Raw genomic sequence first — 19,382 nt, forward strand, 5'->3', positions numbered from 1 at the left:
CCTATACCTTAAATAAACAACAGACATACCTATCAAACCTATGCTTCAAATAAACACAACGCATATCTATCACTCTTTTACGTTAAATAAACACCATAGGTATCTAACGCTAATATATTTTAAATAAATGTCATCATCTTAGTATTTAACGTTAAACAGACATCACAAATATTTATCATTCGTAGACTATAAACAAGCACCACAGTCATTATCTTTTCTTTGACCTTTAAATAAACAACTAGCATATATGTCACATCTGCTCTTTAATTAAACATTACTTAAAAAATGGATCACATTATATAAATTCAGCAATTTTTTATTTTATTTTAGTTATAATTACAGCTGTAATTATGAATGAATCAGAAAGTTCGGTACAAAAATGCTAAGACTTAAACATTCTTTTTTGCGGCTTATAAATATGCAAGAATGTGGGAAAAAACTCCTGGAATTTAAAAATTTTAATATTTAAGTTATTTTTCCGTTCTAATGCTCAGATAATTCATTACGGCAAAATGGTGCATGAAGTGTAAAATTGAAGCTTTTTTTCAGGTGCGCGGCACATGAAACGATTTTTTTTCTTCTTTTTTTCGTGAAAGAACTTTGAATAACATTGTTAACAATTTTCACGTTAGTAATTAACCTCTCCAAATAGTGATTTCTTTTAAAATAAACAAGCATTCCACACTTTTTTCATGTTAAAGTCAAGACAATGCTTCTAATCAAGATATATTTTATTTTATAACCGTCAGAAAAAAAATACAAAACCTCCCACTGTTAACGTGACGGCAAGAAGACTCTAACCCATGATCCATCTACCATTAAGGATATTTTAAGCCAGCACTGTGATGGGTGCAAACCGAATGTGGAACTCATCGACCAGTCATCGTTGGGTTTCGAACCCGGTTCACCTCATTGGAAGGCAAACGCTTTGTATTCTCACGGTTTTTCACCAAGATGAATTTTTATTACAATCGTTGAACAGCTACTCAATTTTGAGCTTACGACTACCAGTGTTCAACTCCGTAGCGTTGTAATTTTGAACTAATCCGGAAGACAAGGAAACTCTTGGATAAGTACCCCCAGATGTTTTGATTTAGTATGGGAACATGGAGGACTTTGTGACCCGACAGATTTAACGTGCATCTGTCACCATACTACACAGGATGTCTTCGGTAGGAGGAGAACGAACCCACAACCTCTTGAACATGGGCCCTACCAACCAAGCTATCCCTGCTCTTCATCAAGATATATTACAACCGTCGTTGAACAGCCGACCCAATTTTTGGGTTTACGACTACTAATGTTCAACTCCATGGCCTTGTAATTTTGAGTCCAGTACAGAAGACAAGGGAACTCCTGGATCAAGTATCGGAAGAAATTTTGCTTTCCTGGAGGACTTTTTGATGGAACTAACCCGTATTTGCGTTACATGGAGAGGAAGACCACGCGAACCTCCCACGGTTAGCCTGACGGCAAGGGGACTCTAACCCATGATACGTCTACCATTGAGGATATTTCACGTCAGCACTCTGGTCGGTGTAAGCCGGATGTGGAATTCTTATCGACCACCCATCGTTGGGTCTCGAACCCGGATCACCTCATTCGAAGGCGAACGCTCTATCCCCTGAGCCATCACGGCTCTCATCAAGATATAGTTCAAAATTAAATCTCTGTCTCAAGTTAAAAGTCCTCAATCTGTTTCTAGTATTTTCCTTGGCGAAAGCAGAGATTCTAAAAACGCCCTCAGCACTAGCTTAAGTTACAGCGAGCAATATGGCGAGGCAAAACATACAACCGAAGCAAATTTATATTTCGACCAACAACACCTATTATTGGTACGCATAGAGTGAAAGAGGCTATTATAATTTTTAAAAATGCATGCTAATACAGTTTAAAATTGAAAGACATTGTAAAATGATCTAGTAAATAAATAAAGAGAAATAATTGAGACTTACTGCGTATTGCCCATCTTCTCCAATTTTTTATTCCATCAACATAAGTGAGGAGACTTTTTGTGCACGCATCACTCACATTTCCAGTGGGGTAATTTTCAACAACATAAGGTGTGGAAATTTTAATCAACTCACTTGATGCCCAGTTTGCTTTAACCATAAAATCTTTCCAATTAACTCTATCGAAGTGTTTACTGCGTGGGAACGCGTACATTCGTGGCTCTTTTGCCTCCGTGCATGTTAATGCAACGAAGAGAAAAACAAAGCAGCTGTAGATGTTTTTATTCATTATCAAGAATTTAAAAAAAAGTTTTTTTTCAACAACAAAAAAAGAAAACGGTTAATTTAACGATGATTTTAAGTTTAGTGCTGTGCGCTGAGCATATTCAAAAGTGAGACGAATGCTGTAAAGGAGGAAGAAGAGGAATTTAAATGCAACGAAGTGATAATGGAAACTCATTAAATGTTGGAGGAAATAGTTGTGATTGAGTTTCTACTTTCCGTCTTCATTATTGAGAAACAGTTATTTTTATTGATTTTGTTTTAACGAATGTATTCGATGAAAATTTTTGCAGAAAAGTCTATTTTATTTTCGAACTAATCATTAGAGAGAGAGAGACAGAGTAATCTGTAAACTTCGCACCGAAAAACCATTTAAATTAAATTGAATCCAATAGCATTATTTATGTTTAAAAAATTGAGTGGAATAGCAAATCATTCAAAATAAAATACTTTATGTAACTGCAACATATATATATTTATAAATGCATATATACAGAGAGAGAGAGAGAGAGAGAGAGAGAGAGAGAGAGAGAGAGAAAGAAAATATGGAAAATAAACATTAATGAAAAGAGAAGAAGAAAAATTATGAAAATAAAATATTTTTAAAAATTATTTATAAAAATTTTTTTTAAGTTCTTTGAAAAGCCAGAAAACAAAAAAAATGAAAGGATATAATCTCTTCATCAGCTTACACGATTATATCCGCAAAAAGGAGTGCTTTCTAATATTGTATCAATACAACCACTGCAAAGTATATCAATACAATATAGTGAGTCGATTACTTTTCTTAATTTCGTTTTTTCTTTTTATCATATATATATATATATATATATATATATATATATATATATATATATATATATATATATATATATATATATATATATATATATATATATATATATATATATGAAGAATATATATATATATATATATATATATATATATATATATATATATATATATATATATATATATATATATATATATATATATATATATATATATATATTATTATTATTATTATTATTATTATTATTATTATTATTGTTATTATTATTATATTTTAGGAACAGCAGCACAAAATTTTCAAATTGAATCCTCAAATAATTAAAACTATAAAACCGAGAAAATTATTTATTATTTAACGCGTTTTTTGTCGTCAAACATTAATTTAACCTAATGTTTAGATAAAGGAGCTACAACGCAGAATTCTGAAATGAATATTCTTCAAATAATTAAAACTATGCAACCAAGAAAATTATTTTACGTGTTTTTCTTGACGCGAAACAATTCATTTAACCTATATTTAGATTAAGGAGCCACAACGCAACATTTCAGAATTTAATCTTCCTCAAATAAATAAAACTGTACTAAAAAAAATAATAAAAGTATGCTTTAATGAATTGAATGAAAAAATGACTTTATTTAACCTGTATTTGAACTAAATACCTTTTAATTTATTTTTAAAACTAAACCAAAAGTACTTTTTTTAAATTCTTTACCATTCATTTTTTATAAAATTAAAACATGCTCTGAAATAATTTAGGTAAATAACTAAGATTTATTTGAAACAAAAAATCAAGTCCGCCTCAAATAAAATTTGCCTCAAACAATATAATTAAAAAAGAATTAAGAATTTTTTCCCCCTCAGAGTTAATCCTTTATCCTCGTATTTTGTTGATTATTCAATAAGAAATTATCTAATAGCTGCCATATGACCCCCAAGAGTTGGAGCGGAGGAACTGTTCATAATAAATTACTTAAAATCCTCTCTAAATGTGAATTCTGCATAGGAATATATTTTGCCTCGATTTGCCACCTTCGGCTACTGCGATCTCCTAGACCAGCGGTTTCCAAATGATATCCCGCGAATCGTAGGGTTCCGAGGGAGAGTTAAAAGGGTTCCGGGAGTTAGAACTTTTCAAAACTAGTGATGAATTTTGAAACCTCTGGTTATATTTAGTTCCAACCTATAAGTCATTATTTATTCACTCTTTCGTTTGCATTTATTAAATTATCTCAAATAAAATGTCTGTGAAAGAGAAATTGCATGTTCAAAAGAAAATATATTTCTAACAACAATATATTGAACCAATTATGAAAATAATAATCATTTACAAAATATTCCGTTCAAATACGCTTGACAAACCAATTCTCCATGAGATAGCTCTAAGCTGTGTCCTATAACATTTTCGCTCATGGGTTGTCCAGCAATTCTCAATCCTCAAAATGTACATGACCTTTCCTTATAGTTTTTAACATAAATTTCTTATGTTAAAAATCTCTTTTCAATTCCAAAGTGAATTTAAAAATTAAAAGCTAATTATGATTCAAAGTTATTTATGATATACCTAATTATACTTTATATTACATTACTTATATTTTAATTTTTATAAATTTTTTAATATTTATATTTTAATTAAGAAATGATTAGTGTAAATGCCGCTATCAAACAGTAAGAGGGTTTTTGATGTAATTAATACATTACTTATAATATATTAATTTCTATTATTGGCATCAAATAATAAAAAAGTATAGAAAATGAAAGATTAATGTATGGCTGCCAACAAATGTTATCAAATTTTTGTAATAGTCTAATTTTTTTCAATTCAGATTTTCCCCCCACTTCTGTTTTAAGATGATTAGAGTAATTACAATTCATTGTTGATGCTTTCATTTAAATTTCATTTGTGTTCAAAATCTAATAACACTCATAATTAGTGTCTTAAGGCTTTTAACTAGCAGCATTGTTTTCCCCAAGTGGTTTTAGTTGGACAGATAAAGCTGTTGTTTTAGCAGAATATGAGAGGCGAAAAATAAAAATAGGAAGTACAGAATTCGGAAAATGCCAGAAAAACAGGAAGAAAAAATTAAGTCGAAAAATTTTATTTTTATGCATTTCAACTCCCTTTTTTTATTTGATTATTTAATTACTCGTAAATTATGCTTTTGTACTATTTCAACAGGAAAAAATCCACATCTTGACGTTAATAATATGATGTTAGATCAACAAAAAAGGACAATAGTTGTTTATTTTTTCTACAGTAGTTTATTCTTTTTCTTTTATTTCATGATGATGACTAAATGAATATTCCTTTTTTTTTGTAAGTATCTAAAAAGATATAGATTCATTTTTGTCTATTTATTCTGAATGGTGTTCATGAAAGTAATTATTTCATCAGTTTATTAGATTTAATATCTTGTTTGTGTTTTTAGAGAAAGTTAACTTTATTTGTTTTTTTTAAACTTGAGTTATCCTTTTTTTACTCTGATTTTTTCTTCCATTGTTCTTAATTTAAGAAAGTAATGCTCAAAGCAAATTGTCAGTCTATTCCTGTTGAAGTATTTTTTAAAGATTCATCGTAAAGCAGTCGTTGTTGATCGTAAGGACCTCATCGTAAGGATTCCTCGTTGTTATTTCGTAATTTTACTTTCTTTAGAATTCTAGACAAAAATGAAATAAAAAAAAGCGTACATATTAGGAATAGATATTTAAGATAAGAAGATAAAAAAATAGTATCCAAATCTACCGAATCACTTGTAAGGAAGGCGAGATGGAAACCAGTTTGAGTATACCTGCATAAGTTTTCTTCTTAGTTTCTTCCTGTCCTAATATTTCCCGTCACGAGCCATTTAGTTTTAAAGTATTGGTCGAAAATGACATTACTACTTGTAACAAGAGTGGTTAGGATTTTTGAAAATTATTGAAAATTTTGAATTAATTTTCTATTTTCTTTCTTTTTTTTAATTATTTATTATTGATATTATTACAGTCTGAAGATATATAACTTTATAAATTTTTAAATATGTTTTTTGGCCTAATATTTCAAACAATTTAATTCAAATAAAAGCACTGTCTGTTGAATAGAAAACAATGCACTGCGGGCCAGGAGACCATGATCTTTGGCCAAAAGTCAAAAATTAATTTTCAGCTAAAATATGAGTAGACAGTTTTAATATAATCCAAATTAAGTATTTATAATCATTCCAAACATTATAATATACTTTTTGCATCGACGAGAGTACAATGTAATGAAAAATATGTTAAAAATATTTTTTTATTAAATGTAACTTTTAAATTTATATTTCTAATATATATTTATAGGAATTTCACCTTACTGTTGCATTTTTATCAAAGTAATTAGTCTGAAATTATAGTACAATTTTTCAATTTGTTGGATTAGTTAATGCTCTTGACAAACTTATAGTTAATATTTTAACATTTGACATTTTACAATGTTTGAATGACTTTCGAAACTTAGTTCCAAAAAGTTCCACGAGGTAATCAGCTAAACTTTTTTTTATTTGTCTTCTGATGTTTCTTCTTTCGAAAAAATCTGCCCCATTTAGCCCGTATTGCAAAGGTGGACTAAATATACCGAAAAACAAAAATTATGTTTGTTTTTTCATGTTTTCGCGTTATTTTGTAATATTACTTCGGAAATATAATTTGGTTTTCATTTTTAATATAAAATTACGAAAATTATTATATTTTCATTGCTATGTTTAATTATTTAAACGCACTATATTATTTTTTTTATTTTTGTTCGCCATATTTCAGGCGCCATTTTTTTCGGGGGAGGGGGGTATTTTTAGTGTAATTCGAAATTTAAACTATGAATTCAATTTACCTGCACATAAAGACCCCTAAATAAAAAAATCCAAATTTTGAAACGAATTTTATCGAAATACTAATTTTGGCCACGAAACCTTGGATATTGGCCCACTGCGCAATGATGTAATTTACTGAATTTTAAAAAGACACTGATGGCAATAAAAATAGTAACAGTTCTACTATTACAAGTGTTATAATGTATACGAGAAAAAGAATATTTCGTTTAATTATTCATATTGTTCGGAATAAAAATAAATTCAAAAAATTTTGTGATAATTTCTATTAGAGTCAAAGTCATGGAAATGAAACTTAATACTGATATTACGTAAACATTTACAAGCATAAAATAAGTCACAAGCACACGTAATACTCAATGTCTATCCAATGTCAAGTAAATGCCAGCCGATACACATAGTCTCTTTAATCGCATACGTAGTGATGTCATTTTCGACCAATAGCGTGATCCAGCCACTTTAAAATTTAACTTTACTTAAAAATTGACTTTAAAATTGAAAGGTTCTGTATTCTGTAATCTATTTGAAATTTTTAAAGTGTAGTACACTCGTCCTTTGTGTCAAAAATGTGCAAACTTATTAGACTGAATCTTATGTAGGTTTATTACAATTACGTTTTATTAAGACTATTTTCAATAAATCTTCATCACTCTGACCTTATTGCAAACTACCAGAAATAAATCAGATCAACTGAGCAATAGTTGGCATTTTTTTAGTTAAGCTAAAGGTATGCAGGCTAACTAAAATAAGCATTAAAAAGTGCCAGGCTGCTTAAAAAATGCTAAAAACTTTCCCAATTAGTCTACGATATATACACATTCCTGACTTTACATTTTACAATGATTCTAAAAATATATAGTAAAGGCGATCTTTACAGAACACCCTATATTAGATGACAGAAATGAAGCACTGATTCTCTGGGTGAGAGAAGTAAAACTTGGAAAGTTTGCTTTCGATAACAAAACTCGAATCTTGATGAAAAAACATTCTTTTATGCTCACTACTGCTTTACTTAATCATTTTCGTTTTTTTTTCTATTCAATTTTGACGTGGCATTGTTAGGCTGGTCACGTCGGATTACTGCTTTCGCTTGCCTGTTTTAATAATCGTTTAAATCAGTTGTTAAGCTAGCTTTCATTTATAAAAAGTAATGAATTTACTCTCATGAAATATGAAAGAGACAATTGTTCTTACCCACCTTCCTAGCGAACAGATCTAAGCATCCATTTAAAGCTTATTCAAGTGCCTCAGACATTTTCTATAAATGGATTTGTTCTTAACAGTATCAGTTGTTGTAAAAAATAATAAATTAAATTTAAATAGCAAAATGGTAGGAAAATTTCTTAACGTTTTGATCCAAGAAAAAACTTTTATTGGTTTTCATTATGATGGATCACAAGCTTCAATCAAAACCCATCTTACGATTTAAGTGTGCCATCAACATTGATCATCATTTCATTTTAGGAATTATCTCGAGTTTATGTTGGAAAAACATCAACAAAACTAAAATAGCTTGAGGATTTTTTTGATGGTTTAACAAAAGCAGACCATCAAAAACCAGTATAGTTTGTTAGTTTTCGACTTAATACCTCATCAAAAACATTATTATTTGATAGTGCCATTTATACCGATCAATACATCAGCACTTCAGTTTAAGCATTAGCCCTATTTTATGTAGGACCAATATGAGAAAAATCGAAATGGTTTGAAGATTTGATGGTACTTCAAAAGCAATCCATCATAAACCAATATATTTCTTTGTTTCCTACACAATACCCATCAAAAACCATATTACTATTTGACAGTGCCATTTACACCATTCATCTCTTCATTTTAGGAATAAGCCCAATTTTATGTTGGACCAACATGAGCGAAATCGAAATGGTTAAAAGAGTTTTTATGATCCATCGAAATCAACCCATTATGAACCAATATATTTATTTGTTTCCGACACAATACCCCGTCAAAAACCATATTATTATTTGATAGTGCTATTTACACCGATTATCACTTCAGTTTAGCAATTAGCCCGATTTTATGTTGGACCAACTTGAGTAAAATCAAATTGATGTGAAGATTTGTTTATGGTCCTTTAAAAACAATTCATCATGAACCAATATATTTTATTTTAGTTTTCGCCACAATAACCCATCAAAAACCCTCCTTTTTCTTGATAGTGCCATCAAGACTGATCACCACTTTATGTTACTTTGCCTACCGAAAGAATAGCATTTGAGTATTAGATAATCATTACGCATTGTTAACAGTTACTACTAACTATCCAGATGGGGTATTTCCCCTATCGGTCATTTGCTGATTGTTTACAAAACGAGGAGATCTTCCCAATCAGTCTGCAAAGAGTTGAGAATCAGTTCAACTTTATGTTGTCAACATAAGGAAAATCAAGATTTTGATGGCTTTTTTCCATAATCTAAAAAAATAATTTAAAAAATTTATCACAAACCAAATTATTTTACCGTTTTCTGACTAATCATTCTATCAAAAATTATTTTATTTTTTGTAATACCATCAAGGCAGACCGGTTTAAAAATTGATAAAACTTTATGTTCTACCAACACACATCACTGACAACAACATAGTTTGATATTCCAAGAAAACCAGCCCAACCTACATAATGTTCTACCAAAAATCACTCAACAGTTTTTATGGAAACTACAAGATAAACCAGTATTCCAATTTTGAATTTTTCGTAGGTACAGCATATAAACCTGATTTTTGGTTGATAGGAATGCTCGCATTCGAACACGATGGCCAATCTCTGAAAAATACCATTATCTTTGTTATGAAAAACTTTTCGTTCCTCTTCTCCTCGTGTTATCTCATACACAATTTTGAAATATGTCTACTTTAAGGTTAAATTAAAATGTTACAAATTAAATATAAAGAAAATTGCGTCTTATTTGTGTTTTTTCTTCTGTTGAGTCATCCTGTATTTTCGATTATTATTATTATTATAATCATTATTATTATGAATTTTATTATGATGATTATATATTATTATGATTATGATTATTACGAATTTTATTATTAGTAGTATTTTTATGAATATTATTATGATTATTTATTAGTTGGATCATCATTATTACGAATTTTATTACTGCTAGTTGGCTGCGCCCCCTGCTCTCTAACGCTCTCCAAACCCCGAAAATTGCTACGCAATCTTATATGGTTTGCTTCGCAAGCCAAGCTCGCTTCACTCGCTACTAACTTAGGTGCATTGCAAATGCACAAAATTTTAAGAATTCAAAACAATCATTCAAATCCATATAAAAAAAAAATTTTTTTTTAAAAATTACATCTTTTTAGTAAATACTAAGTCATTAAATTAAATTTAAATTCAAATAAATGACATGTAATTCGTTAAACCTATTAGAAATGTGCTATAGTATAATTCTTGATATAAATCAAAAATCGTCAAATAAATTCGTAATATATAAATTCGTGAAAAAAAGCGCTTTCGACAAAATACTAAAATAGAGATCTATCGACAAAAACTACTCACTTCTGTCTAGCTTAATAGTATGAGATTGCCGCAGCTGATGCTCTTTGGTTATTTCAGTTTCCGTTTTTAAAAGCTCTATATGTTATTGAACCACCTCATCTAGATTTGGCATGTGACATTTTTAGCGGCAATCATTGGTCGATTCGTCGTGTAAGAGAAATAGTAATGTAAACAAAACAAAGCAAACGCTGCCACCGGTCGAAAAGAAATACAGTCAAAAATTGGGAGCCGCGTAAGAGAATTATATATATAGCAGATTATAGTAATTATTATTTCTACTACTATTATGAATTTTACAATAATGATTATTATTATAATAATGATAATAATAATTTTATTATTATGTATTGTTGGTATGGAAGGTAAGTGTTAAGTGTCTGAGTTTTCTAAACATTTTTCATATAAACCGAGTAACGGCAGACTATATTGATTATAAATTATTTTACGAAAGCAGTTCGAGGATTTCTTAAAACATAAAAGTTTATTTTTACTTATTCCTTGCATGATCTTTGAATGTAAAGTTTACGAGTAATTTAATTTTAAAGGAGAATTGAATACGGTAAAGGGTTCTGGCGATAAGAATACTCTTGTAGAAACTAGAAACTCTGGAAACAATTTTTCGAGACTAACCTCGAGCAATTTTGAGAGGATATAACTTTCTCACTATGTGGTTTATAGGGTGGAGTGCTATTGAAACATGTAAACAGCTAGAGGAGAAGTTTAAATTTGTCAAGAGGATTTCACTTCCTTATAAATACGTTACATAAAGTAACTTTTTCTCTATTTCGGAATAAATGCAAAAGGATGAGATGTTTTAACTTTCATAGAGTTTTCTGAGGGAAAATATATTTAATACAGTAACGGCAGACCTAGTTAAGTTAAATATATATCTATATTTAACTTAAATGAGCATAAAATAACAGTTTCAAATTTAGTAAAGATTATTAAGGGTATTTTTTGAAACTTTTTCACGAAGGACAAAAAAAGAACACAGTTTAAAATTCTGACAATCGAAGCGAAGCTCTAATTTTTAACTATGCACGCCATCTTCCTGTAATTGACGTTTAAAATGGAAAAAGAGCTAAAAAACAATTTTTTTAAAAATATCGTCAATTAGGCGAAATTTTGCCAACAAAATAAAAGTAGTTAAAATCAATGAATAATTGTCATTTATTACCAATTTGGATGACACAAGATAGCTTCGGGTTAACTTTTAAAGCATTAAATAAGATCACAAATGCTTCTCATGACCCGGTATAGCCTGCTTGGTAGGGCGTGGGGTTCATGTTCTTGCGCTAGTAAATTCATAACCCAAAGACCAAAGAATTCCCGTGGCAACTGGTGCATGTTAAATCTGCCGTGGTCACAAATGACTCCGAGATGGTTTTGCCAAATGGTATTAGTAACAAAAACAGCATAAATGCTTTTATTTTTGCATTTTGCGCCATGTTCAAAATTAGCGTATATGGTGCTGATTAGATTTGGGCAACGTTTCACTCACCAGTCACAGCTTAATACACACTTAAAATAGTTGTAAAATAACATCTTATTCCCTAAAAATTGATATTTCATTCAATGAGAGAGCCTTCGAAAAATATCCTGAAGTGGTTCAGCTGTAAAATGGGTATGTATTGTGTATGTATTGTGTATGTGTATGTATATGTATATGTTTAAACTCCCATTGTGTATGCACAATAAAGGCAAAAAGGATAAAAAGAGAAAAACGAAGAAAGTTAAAAGACTCACACTATTGTATTGATATATTTTGTTTGACTATATTGATACAATATTAGAAAGTACTTCTTTTCATAGATATAATCGTGGGAGTTGATGAAAAGATTATTCTTATTTTCTGGCTTTGTATACAAAGATATTTTTTGTGTTGATATATATATATATATATATATATATATATATATATATATATATATATATATATATATATATATATATATATATATATATATATATATATATATATATATATATATATGTAATTGTGATCATGGAGCTAAATTTTTATCATTTTAATCATTCTTATCTAGATAATTATGTTCATTTATTTATTTATGAAATTGTCCGAACATGCAGATAAAGATATCAAGATAACGATGTTGCGATTCTTTGTTTCTAGAGCACATCACATAGATGCATATTACTTAGATTTTCCTTACTCGATTAATTTTTAGTACCCAAAACACTCTAAGATTTAAGATTTAATCTTTTATGTTACATTAATCATTTATTATATAATTCAAAATTTTGGAGTCGCATTAATAATAATAAACTATTTACTTATCACTTCATGTGCATAGTTAAGAATATTTATCTTAATATTATATTTCTATTAGAATATGTATAACGAGCAAATGTACAAATAGTTTATGTAATAGTTTTATAGTATAAATCATTTTAAAAAAAACAATAAGTAACAGTTAAAAGTATTTACAAAAAGACAAATATTGATTTAAAAAAGAAGAACGAATTAAAAATTAGTTATTTTTTAAAAAAAAGTAAAATATGTCTATTTTATACATTTTAAAATTTTACTGAAAAGTTCAGTATAAAATAGATTTTATTTTAAAAAAATATATATTTTAATTTAATAAGAACTATAAAGTATTTTTTTTCGAAATATTATGATAAAAATACTCAACTTTATTTGAATATAAGATTTTAATTATTTGAGATAAACTCGTTGAAATTCATTAACTTTAACCGTAAAGCTAGAGTTGGGTCGGTCTCTTACTATGCTTAGAAGATCCAGACATTTATCATCAAACGAGTACATTTTGGACTTTTTATAAATTTATTGAGCATTGTGAGTCGAAAAGAAAATTATTAAAAAGGATTGGGATTAAATCTTTCATTTTGAAAAAAAATTATATGGTGCTCCTTCTGGAACGCGAGCGAATTTTATTGGTTGTTTTTTAACGAAACATTCAAAAATGTTCGGAAAACAAAATGAGGAAAAGATATAATTTCGTCATCAGCTCACACGATTATATCAGAAAAGCAGAGTGCTTTCGTATAGTGAATTAACATAGCCAAAGCAAATTTCTATTGATAAATTGTATTCATATCTTTATTGACATATTTTGCTTTATTTATATTATGGAAATATTTGAAAGCACTCTTTATCGGATATAATCGTGTAAGCTGATGATTTTGTTTTTCGGCTTATATATATATATATATATATATATATATATATATCACATTTTTAATTTGACGATCATACTCAAAAACACGTTTTATTTTTAATTGCTTATGACTGGCAAATGAAACTGACTGTCAGTTCTTCACATTTTGTCACAGTTCTTCCATGAAAACTTTCGATGGCTGTAATAGTCATTTGTTCATCACATTTTTTTCTCTTATTACAGCAAATGATAGAATGTTACATCTTCTTTTATGTATTACTGAATAATTAATAAATAAATGCGTTGGTACACTTTTAAGTAATAATGCTCCTTTTTCTGTTTCTTAAAATGTGCATGTCGGCTATAGCCGTCATTTGTCTGCGTATCACAGAAAATCATATTTAGCCGTTATTTGCCGCAATGTGTTAATATTGAAAATTAAGTTTTTCGAAAATATCTAATATGCTTTTTGACGTTTTTCAGTTTGACAATACATTATTCCATTTACATTCTCTTAAAAGAAAATCCAAAATTCACAGAACTTTGCCAAACATGTCTATCTCTCCCTTCTTTTTACTTTATTTATTAATATTAAGCTTTAAAACTCAAAAAAGTTAGGTATACAGTACATATTCTAAAAAGTATAGATGAATAGACTAAAAGTTTGGGATGCCAAGTTGTGTTCCAAAACATGCATTTTGAGATAAAGAATTTTTCGATAAGAATGAAATCTTATGTATATTTATGGAATTTTAAGATATTCAATATTGTCTGTTTCCTATGCTGGCATCCATGAAACAGATATTGTTAGAAGATCTTATAAAAACGAAATTTTTTTTCATAGTGAAAAACTTTTTCATTTTAACTTTTAAGTAAAAGTTTTTCAATAAGAAATAAACATTATAAAAATATTGCTGCTTCGCGTCAGTTTTAAAATGAGCAGGCAACACATTTTTATTTATTAAAAGTATTAAGAGATTTTTTTGTTTTAAAAAAATAACTCTACTGATAAACGGTATTAAAAAAACTTTCGTCACATTTTCGGTGAAAAAAATTCTCTACGGTGATAATTGATGCTTAGGCTAATTGATTATCTAGTTTTGATTTGAAAGTTTTGATTTGACTTGAATTTTTACTCTATAATATTAATAATACTCTGATATTAATACAATACAATAATACTCTGAATATTATTAAGTAAAACCCTCTAACTCTTTTTTGATTTAAAAATAATTAACACTGATAACTGATCTGAATAAAACAGTCTTACTCATTTTGATTTTAAAAAATTGTTACGTTTACAACTGATATGAAAAAAATTTATTATTAAAAATTTTTGACTTAAAAATTCCTTACATTGATAATTAATACTAAGAAAAGCAATCGTATAAAACTTATAGTGCTATTCACAACTTTTGGTGCATAATACATTAAAAATGTTTGAGTTTAAAAATGTTCTAACTATGAACTATACTCTGTTACAAGTTAAAGAAAAAAAATCCTACTGGAGAGAGTCTGTTTGCATTTAAGTACACGCCAAATGGAAGCTAAGAACCCAACTCTTGAAACTAAGTTACGCTGCCTACTTTTTGCTTGCTTTCTTAAATCATGGGAAATGGGAAAATAAAACTTAGTGAATTAAAACTATTGTTTTGTTAATAAGAATTAATAAAAATGATTTATAAAAATCATTTTTAGAAAATTTTTGAAAATCATAAATATATGTCTTTCTTTTCACATTCAAAGAAACTGATGAAATAATAAATATTGTTTCTTGCAGACGATTTTCTTCAACAGCGAAACAAAAGTAAAAGCTCTTTAACTCGTATTTGATTTGTTAAGGGCATTTCAGGATAACACGCGTCATTTTTAGAGGGTCCAATCAAATTCAATGTTCGTACCACGTCATATAGTTGTTTCGTTTTCAAGAACCAATGCTCTCCTTATTGATTAAAATATGTCGCCAAATCTAGGATTCCAGTAAGATATCGAAACTGTAACTCTTTTTTAATAAATCCATATTTATCATAACAGATAGCACTAATTAAATGTCTTTCCGACAGGTTTAACTTTCAATAGCTTTTATATTGTTTTGAAATCATATTTATATTATTTGATAACTAAATAAAACGGAATTATATGCCGTCGCGGATGATTACTTAAATCCTATACTGCAATGGTCTTTTCTTAACTTGCAGTATTAACTCCTTAAGCAGTTTATTTAGTAAGGATGAAAAGTTCTTTGCTCATCTTATGGTATTTATACAATCAATCCGTCAAAAATTAGCTACGAAGATACTAGGAATATTAATATACTATGGATTCAAAATGATTTAATTATAATATTTCTGTTTCAAAATATTTAACATAAGAACAATATTTATTTTGAAAACGTTTGAGGAAAATAATATTTTCCTGATGTATTTGGTTTTTATCCCTTTGATGCAGATGAAACAATGGGGTCTTCTTTTATATATTTTTCTGGCGCTCTATTTACATATAGAAATATATTTTGATATTTTCAAATACAAAAAATAATCTATTAGTTACTTAAAAATCTGTTAGATAAATGGAATTATATTTTTCTAAACTATAAAATCCAAAAAATGTAGTTTGGAAGATTTTTTTTCAACTCCTATTCAAAAATTTATAAATAATAGATATCGCAAATTAGAGAAATTTTAATGATGAATAACTGTTTCATTTAGCTCTGAATAATTGCAAATAAGCACAAATTTGAAAAATCATTCCCTAAACGTGATGGTTAATGTTTGGAAGAATTTGCCCTTTAGGTCAAACAAAGACGCCTCTGTTTCTTGCTATATTTCCTAACCATAAATTATAAAAATGCTAAGTATAATATTTTCCACTTATTTTAACCAAAATTAACAAAAAATAATGAAAAAAGTAGGAAAAGTATGTTTAATAAAAATTCTGCGACTAATGTTTATGCTATTCTATTTTTAAGTTGTAAGTTAATTTCTACTTGTTTAAATAATATTTTAAAACAAGGCAACATTTGTTATTGAAGTTATCTATTAAAAATTACATAAGTCATAATTTAAATATTACATTAAGATAAATTAACTAGTGGTTACTGTTCTGAACTATTATTAGTTTTTATGCGCAAAATAGAATCCGGAAACAGTGTTTTGGAAATAATTTTATTTTACAAAATCATTGATGATTGAAATCTTTCCTGCAGCATTACTCTTAATTTTGTTTTGATGTCACGTTATCTCCGTTCCATTCATTAAAACTAATTTCCTAAACTCACGATTAAAATTATAAAAATAAATAAGTTTCTGAAACTCTTAGCAGAATATGAGTTAGTTCTAAATAATTTCATCATTCGCCATTAGTCATATTAAATTTTAAAACTGCGTTATCGCTCTGCCAGTCATAAAGACCATTTCCATTTCACTTTGTTATAGTAGTTTAAAGCATTTCAAAAATTCTAGACTATAGCTAGAGTCTAATCAAAAGTAGACACGTATTGAGACAGTAAACTTTGACAAATATACTTCTGCAGTTCGGAAACCGATAACGGAATAAACTGCTTCAACGGTTTTGTTCGGTTCTTTATTTTTTAACTCTTTTACAGATAAATGGATTCCTTCCAAACTGTGCTGAAAAGTTTCGATTCATTTGTTACAAAAGTTTCTAATTTCAACACTATTTCTAATGTCACGGCTTGACGCTCCTAAATGTTGTTTTCGAAGGAATTTCCGTTTAAATGCCTTATAGCATTGAGAAATATCAATAAAATTGAACTTCGTTTAAATTGCACAAAACAGCGTATTACTTAAAGATATAAAATCACTCCTAACATTTATGACAAGGATTATTGATTTTGAAAGAATTTCATTTCGTGTTTTATTGTTTACAATTCTGAAAGAAATGGGAAAAATCTAATTTATTTTTCATATCTGTATTAAAAGATATGTATTTAATCTAAAAATAAAAAGCAATAAACATTTTAAAAGTAACATTTTTTCAAGCAAAAGGAAAATATAGTTCTATTTTTTACACACATCAAGCGAAAATCCGATGAGACGATAAATTCTGCTCTTATATATCAGAAAGCAATTAAATCTTATGATTCAAGTGTTCTAGCTAGCCGAAAAGTGGGCAAAGCATTGGAAGATCGTTAACTCTTTTTATCCATACTATATATTTTACTTTTTGTGATCATAAAATGATTGAAATTTCTACTGTCATAGAACGCAGACTTCCAGTTAAGGTTTGAAGGTATTAGCTATTCGTAATACTACAGTGAAAATTTAAGCTAAGGATTAATTTAGCACATCTGTAACTTAATACCCGTGCTATCGTTGGAATTGAAATTGCATTTACTTCTACTTCATAGTATCAATAGAATTTGTTGATCCTTTAAAAAGTCTTCATTTAATCAATCAGAATTCTAATTTAATTGTACAAAAAATACAATTAACAGAGATTGTAAAAGAGTGTTGGGTGAAGTACCCGTGCTATCGTTGGAATTGAAATTGCATTTACTTCTACTTCATAGTATCAATAGAATTTGTTGATCCTTTAAAAAGCCTTCATTTAATCAATCAGAATTCTAATTTAATTGTACAAAAAATACAATTAACAGAGATTGTAAAAGAGTGTTGGGTGAAGTACCCGTGTTATCGTTGGAATTGAAATTGCATTTACTTCTACTTCATAGTATCAATAGAATTTGTTGATCCTTTAAAAAGCCTTTATTTAATCAATCAGAATTCTAATTTAATTGTACAAAAAAATACAATTAACAGAGATTGTAAAAGAGTGTTGGGTGAAGTACCCGTGCTATCGTTGGAATTGAAATTGCATTTACTTCTACTTCATAGTATCAATAGAATTTGTTGATCCTTTAAAAAGCCTTCATTTAATCAATCAGAATTCTAATTTAATTGTACAAAAAATACAATTAACAGAGATTGTAAAAGAGTGTTGGGTGAAGTACCCGTGTTATCGTTGGAATTGAAATTGCATTTACTTCTACTTCATAGTATCAATAGAATTTGTTGATCCTTTAAAAAGCCTTTATTTAATCAATCAGAATTCTAATTTAATTGTACAAAAAATACAATTAACAGAGATTGTAAAGGAGTGTTGGGTGAAGTACCCGTGCTATCGTTGGAATTGAAATTGCATTTACTTCTACTTCATAGTATCAATAGAATTTATTGATCCTTTAAAAAGCCTTCATTTAATTGGAATTCTAATTTAATTGTACAAAAAATACAATTAACAGAGATTGTAAAGGAGTGTTGGGTGAAGTACCCGTGCTATCGTTGGAATTGAAATTGCATTTACTTCTTCTTCATAGTATCAATAGAATTTGTTGATCCTTTAAAAAGCCTTTATTTAATCAATCAGAATTCTAATTTAATTGTACAAAAAATACAATTAACAGAGATTGTAAAGGAGTGTTGGGTGAAGTACCCGTGCTATCGTTGGAATTGAAATTGCATTTACTTCTACTTCATAGTATCAATAGAATTTATTGATCCTTTAAAAAGCCTTCATTTAATCGGAATTCTAATTTAATTGTACAAAAAATACAATTAACAGAGATTGTAAGGGAGTGTTGGGTGAAGTATTCTATGTACAAAGTTACCGATTTTGATATAGCCTTGTCCGTTTGTAGAAATTCTGTCACTAACTTTATTTAGGTTCAAAATAGCTTTTTCAGAATAATTTTATATATATTTTTTAACACCGGCGTTAAAAAGTTGATCCATATCATATTTTTGGATACATCAATTTCTCCTCCGTAACATTGTAACATTTATCTTACTCAAATAATGAGGAATGTCTTGGATTCAAGCATTCGACAAT

The 19,382-nt window shown here is 28.3% G+C and overlaps 2 protein-coding genes across 8 annotated transcripts in view; one reads left to right on the forward strand and one right to left on the reverse strand.

Annotated features, from left to right (window-relative positions):
* LOC107448146 (nose resistant to fluoxetine protein 6) overlaps positions 1 to 2,405 on the reverse strand; it is a 45,288-nt gene extending 42,883 nt beyond the window's left edge. Inside the window, exon 1 of the mRNA XM_043047784.3 lies at positions 1,956 to 2,405. Coding sequence (XP_042903718.2) covers positions 1,956 to 2,241 — 286 coding nt within the window. The 5' untranslated portion in view covers positions 2,242 to 2,405. The remainder of the gene's footprint in view (positions 1 to 1,955) is intronic.
* LOC107448148 (G protein-coupled receptor dmsr-1) overlaps positions 1 to 19,382 on the forward strand; it is a 430,440-nt gene that overhangs the window by 262,826 nt on the left and 148,232 nt on the right. The window lies entirely within an intron of this gene.

The sequence above is a fragment of the Parasteatoda tepidariorum genome, chromosome 1 (genome assembly GCF_982258835.1).
Source record: "Parasteatoda tepidariorum strain Cologne lab strain chromosome 1, Ptep-v5.0, whole genome shotgun sequence".
In the NCBI taxonomy this organism is placed as follows: Eukaryota; Metazoa; Arthropoda; class Arachnida; order Araneae; family Theridiidae; genus Parasteatoda; species Parasteatoda tepidariorum.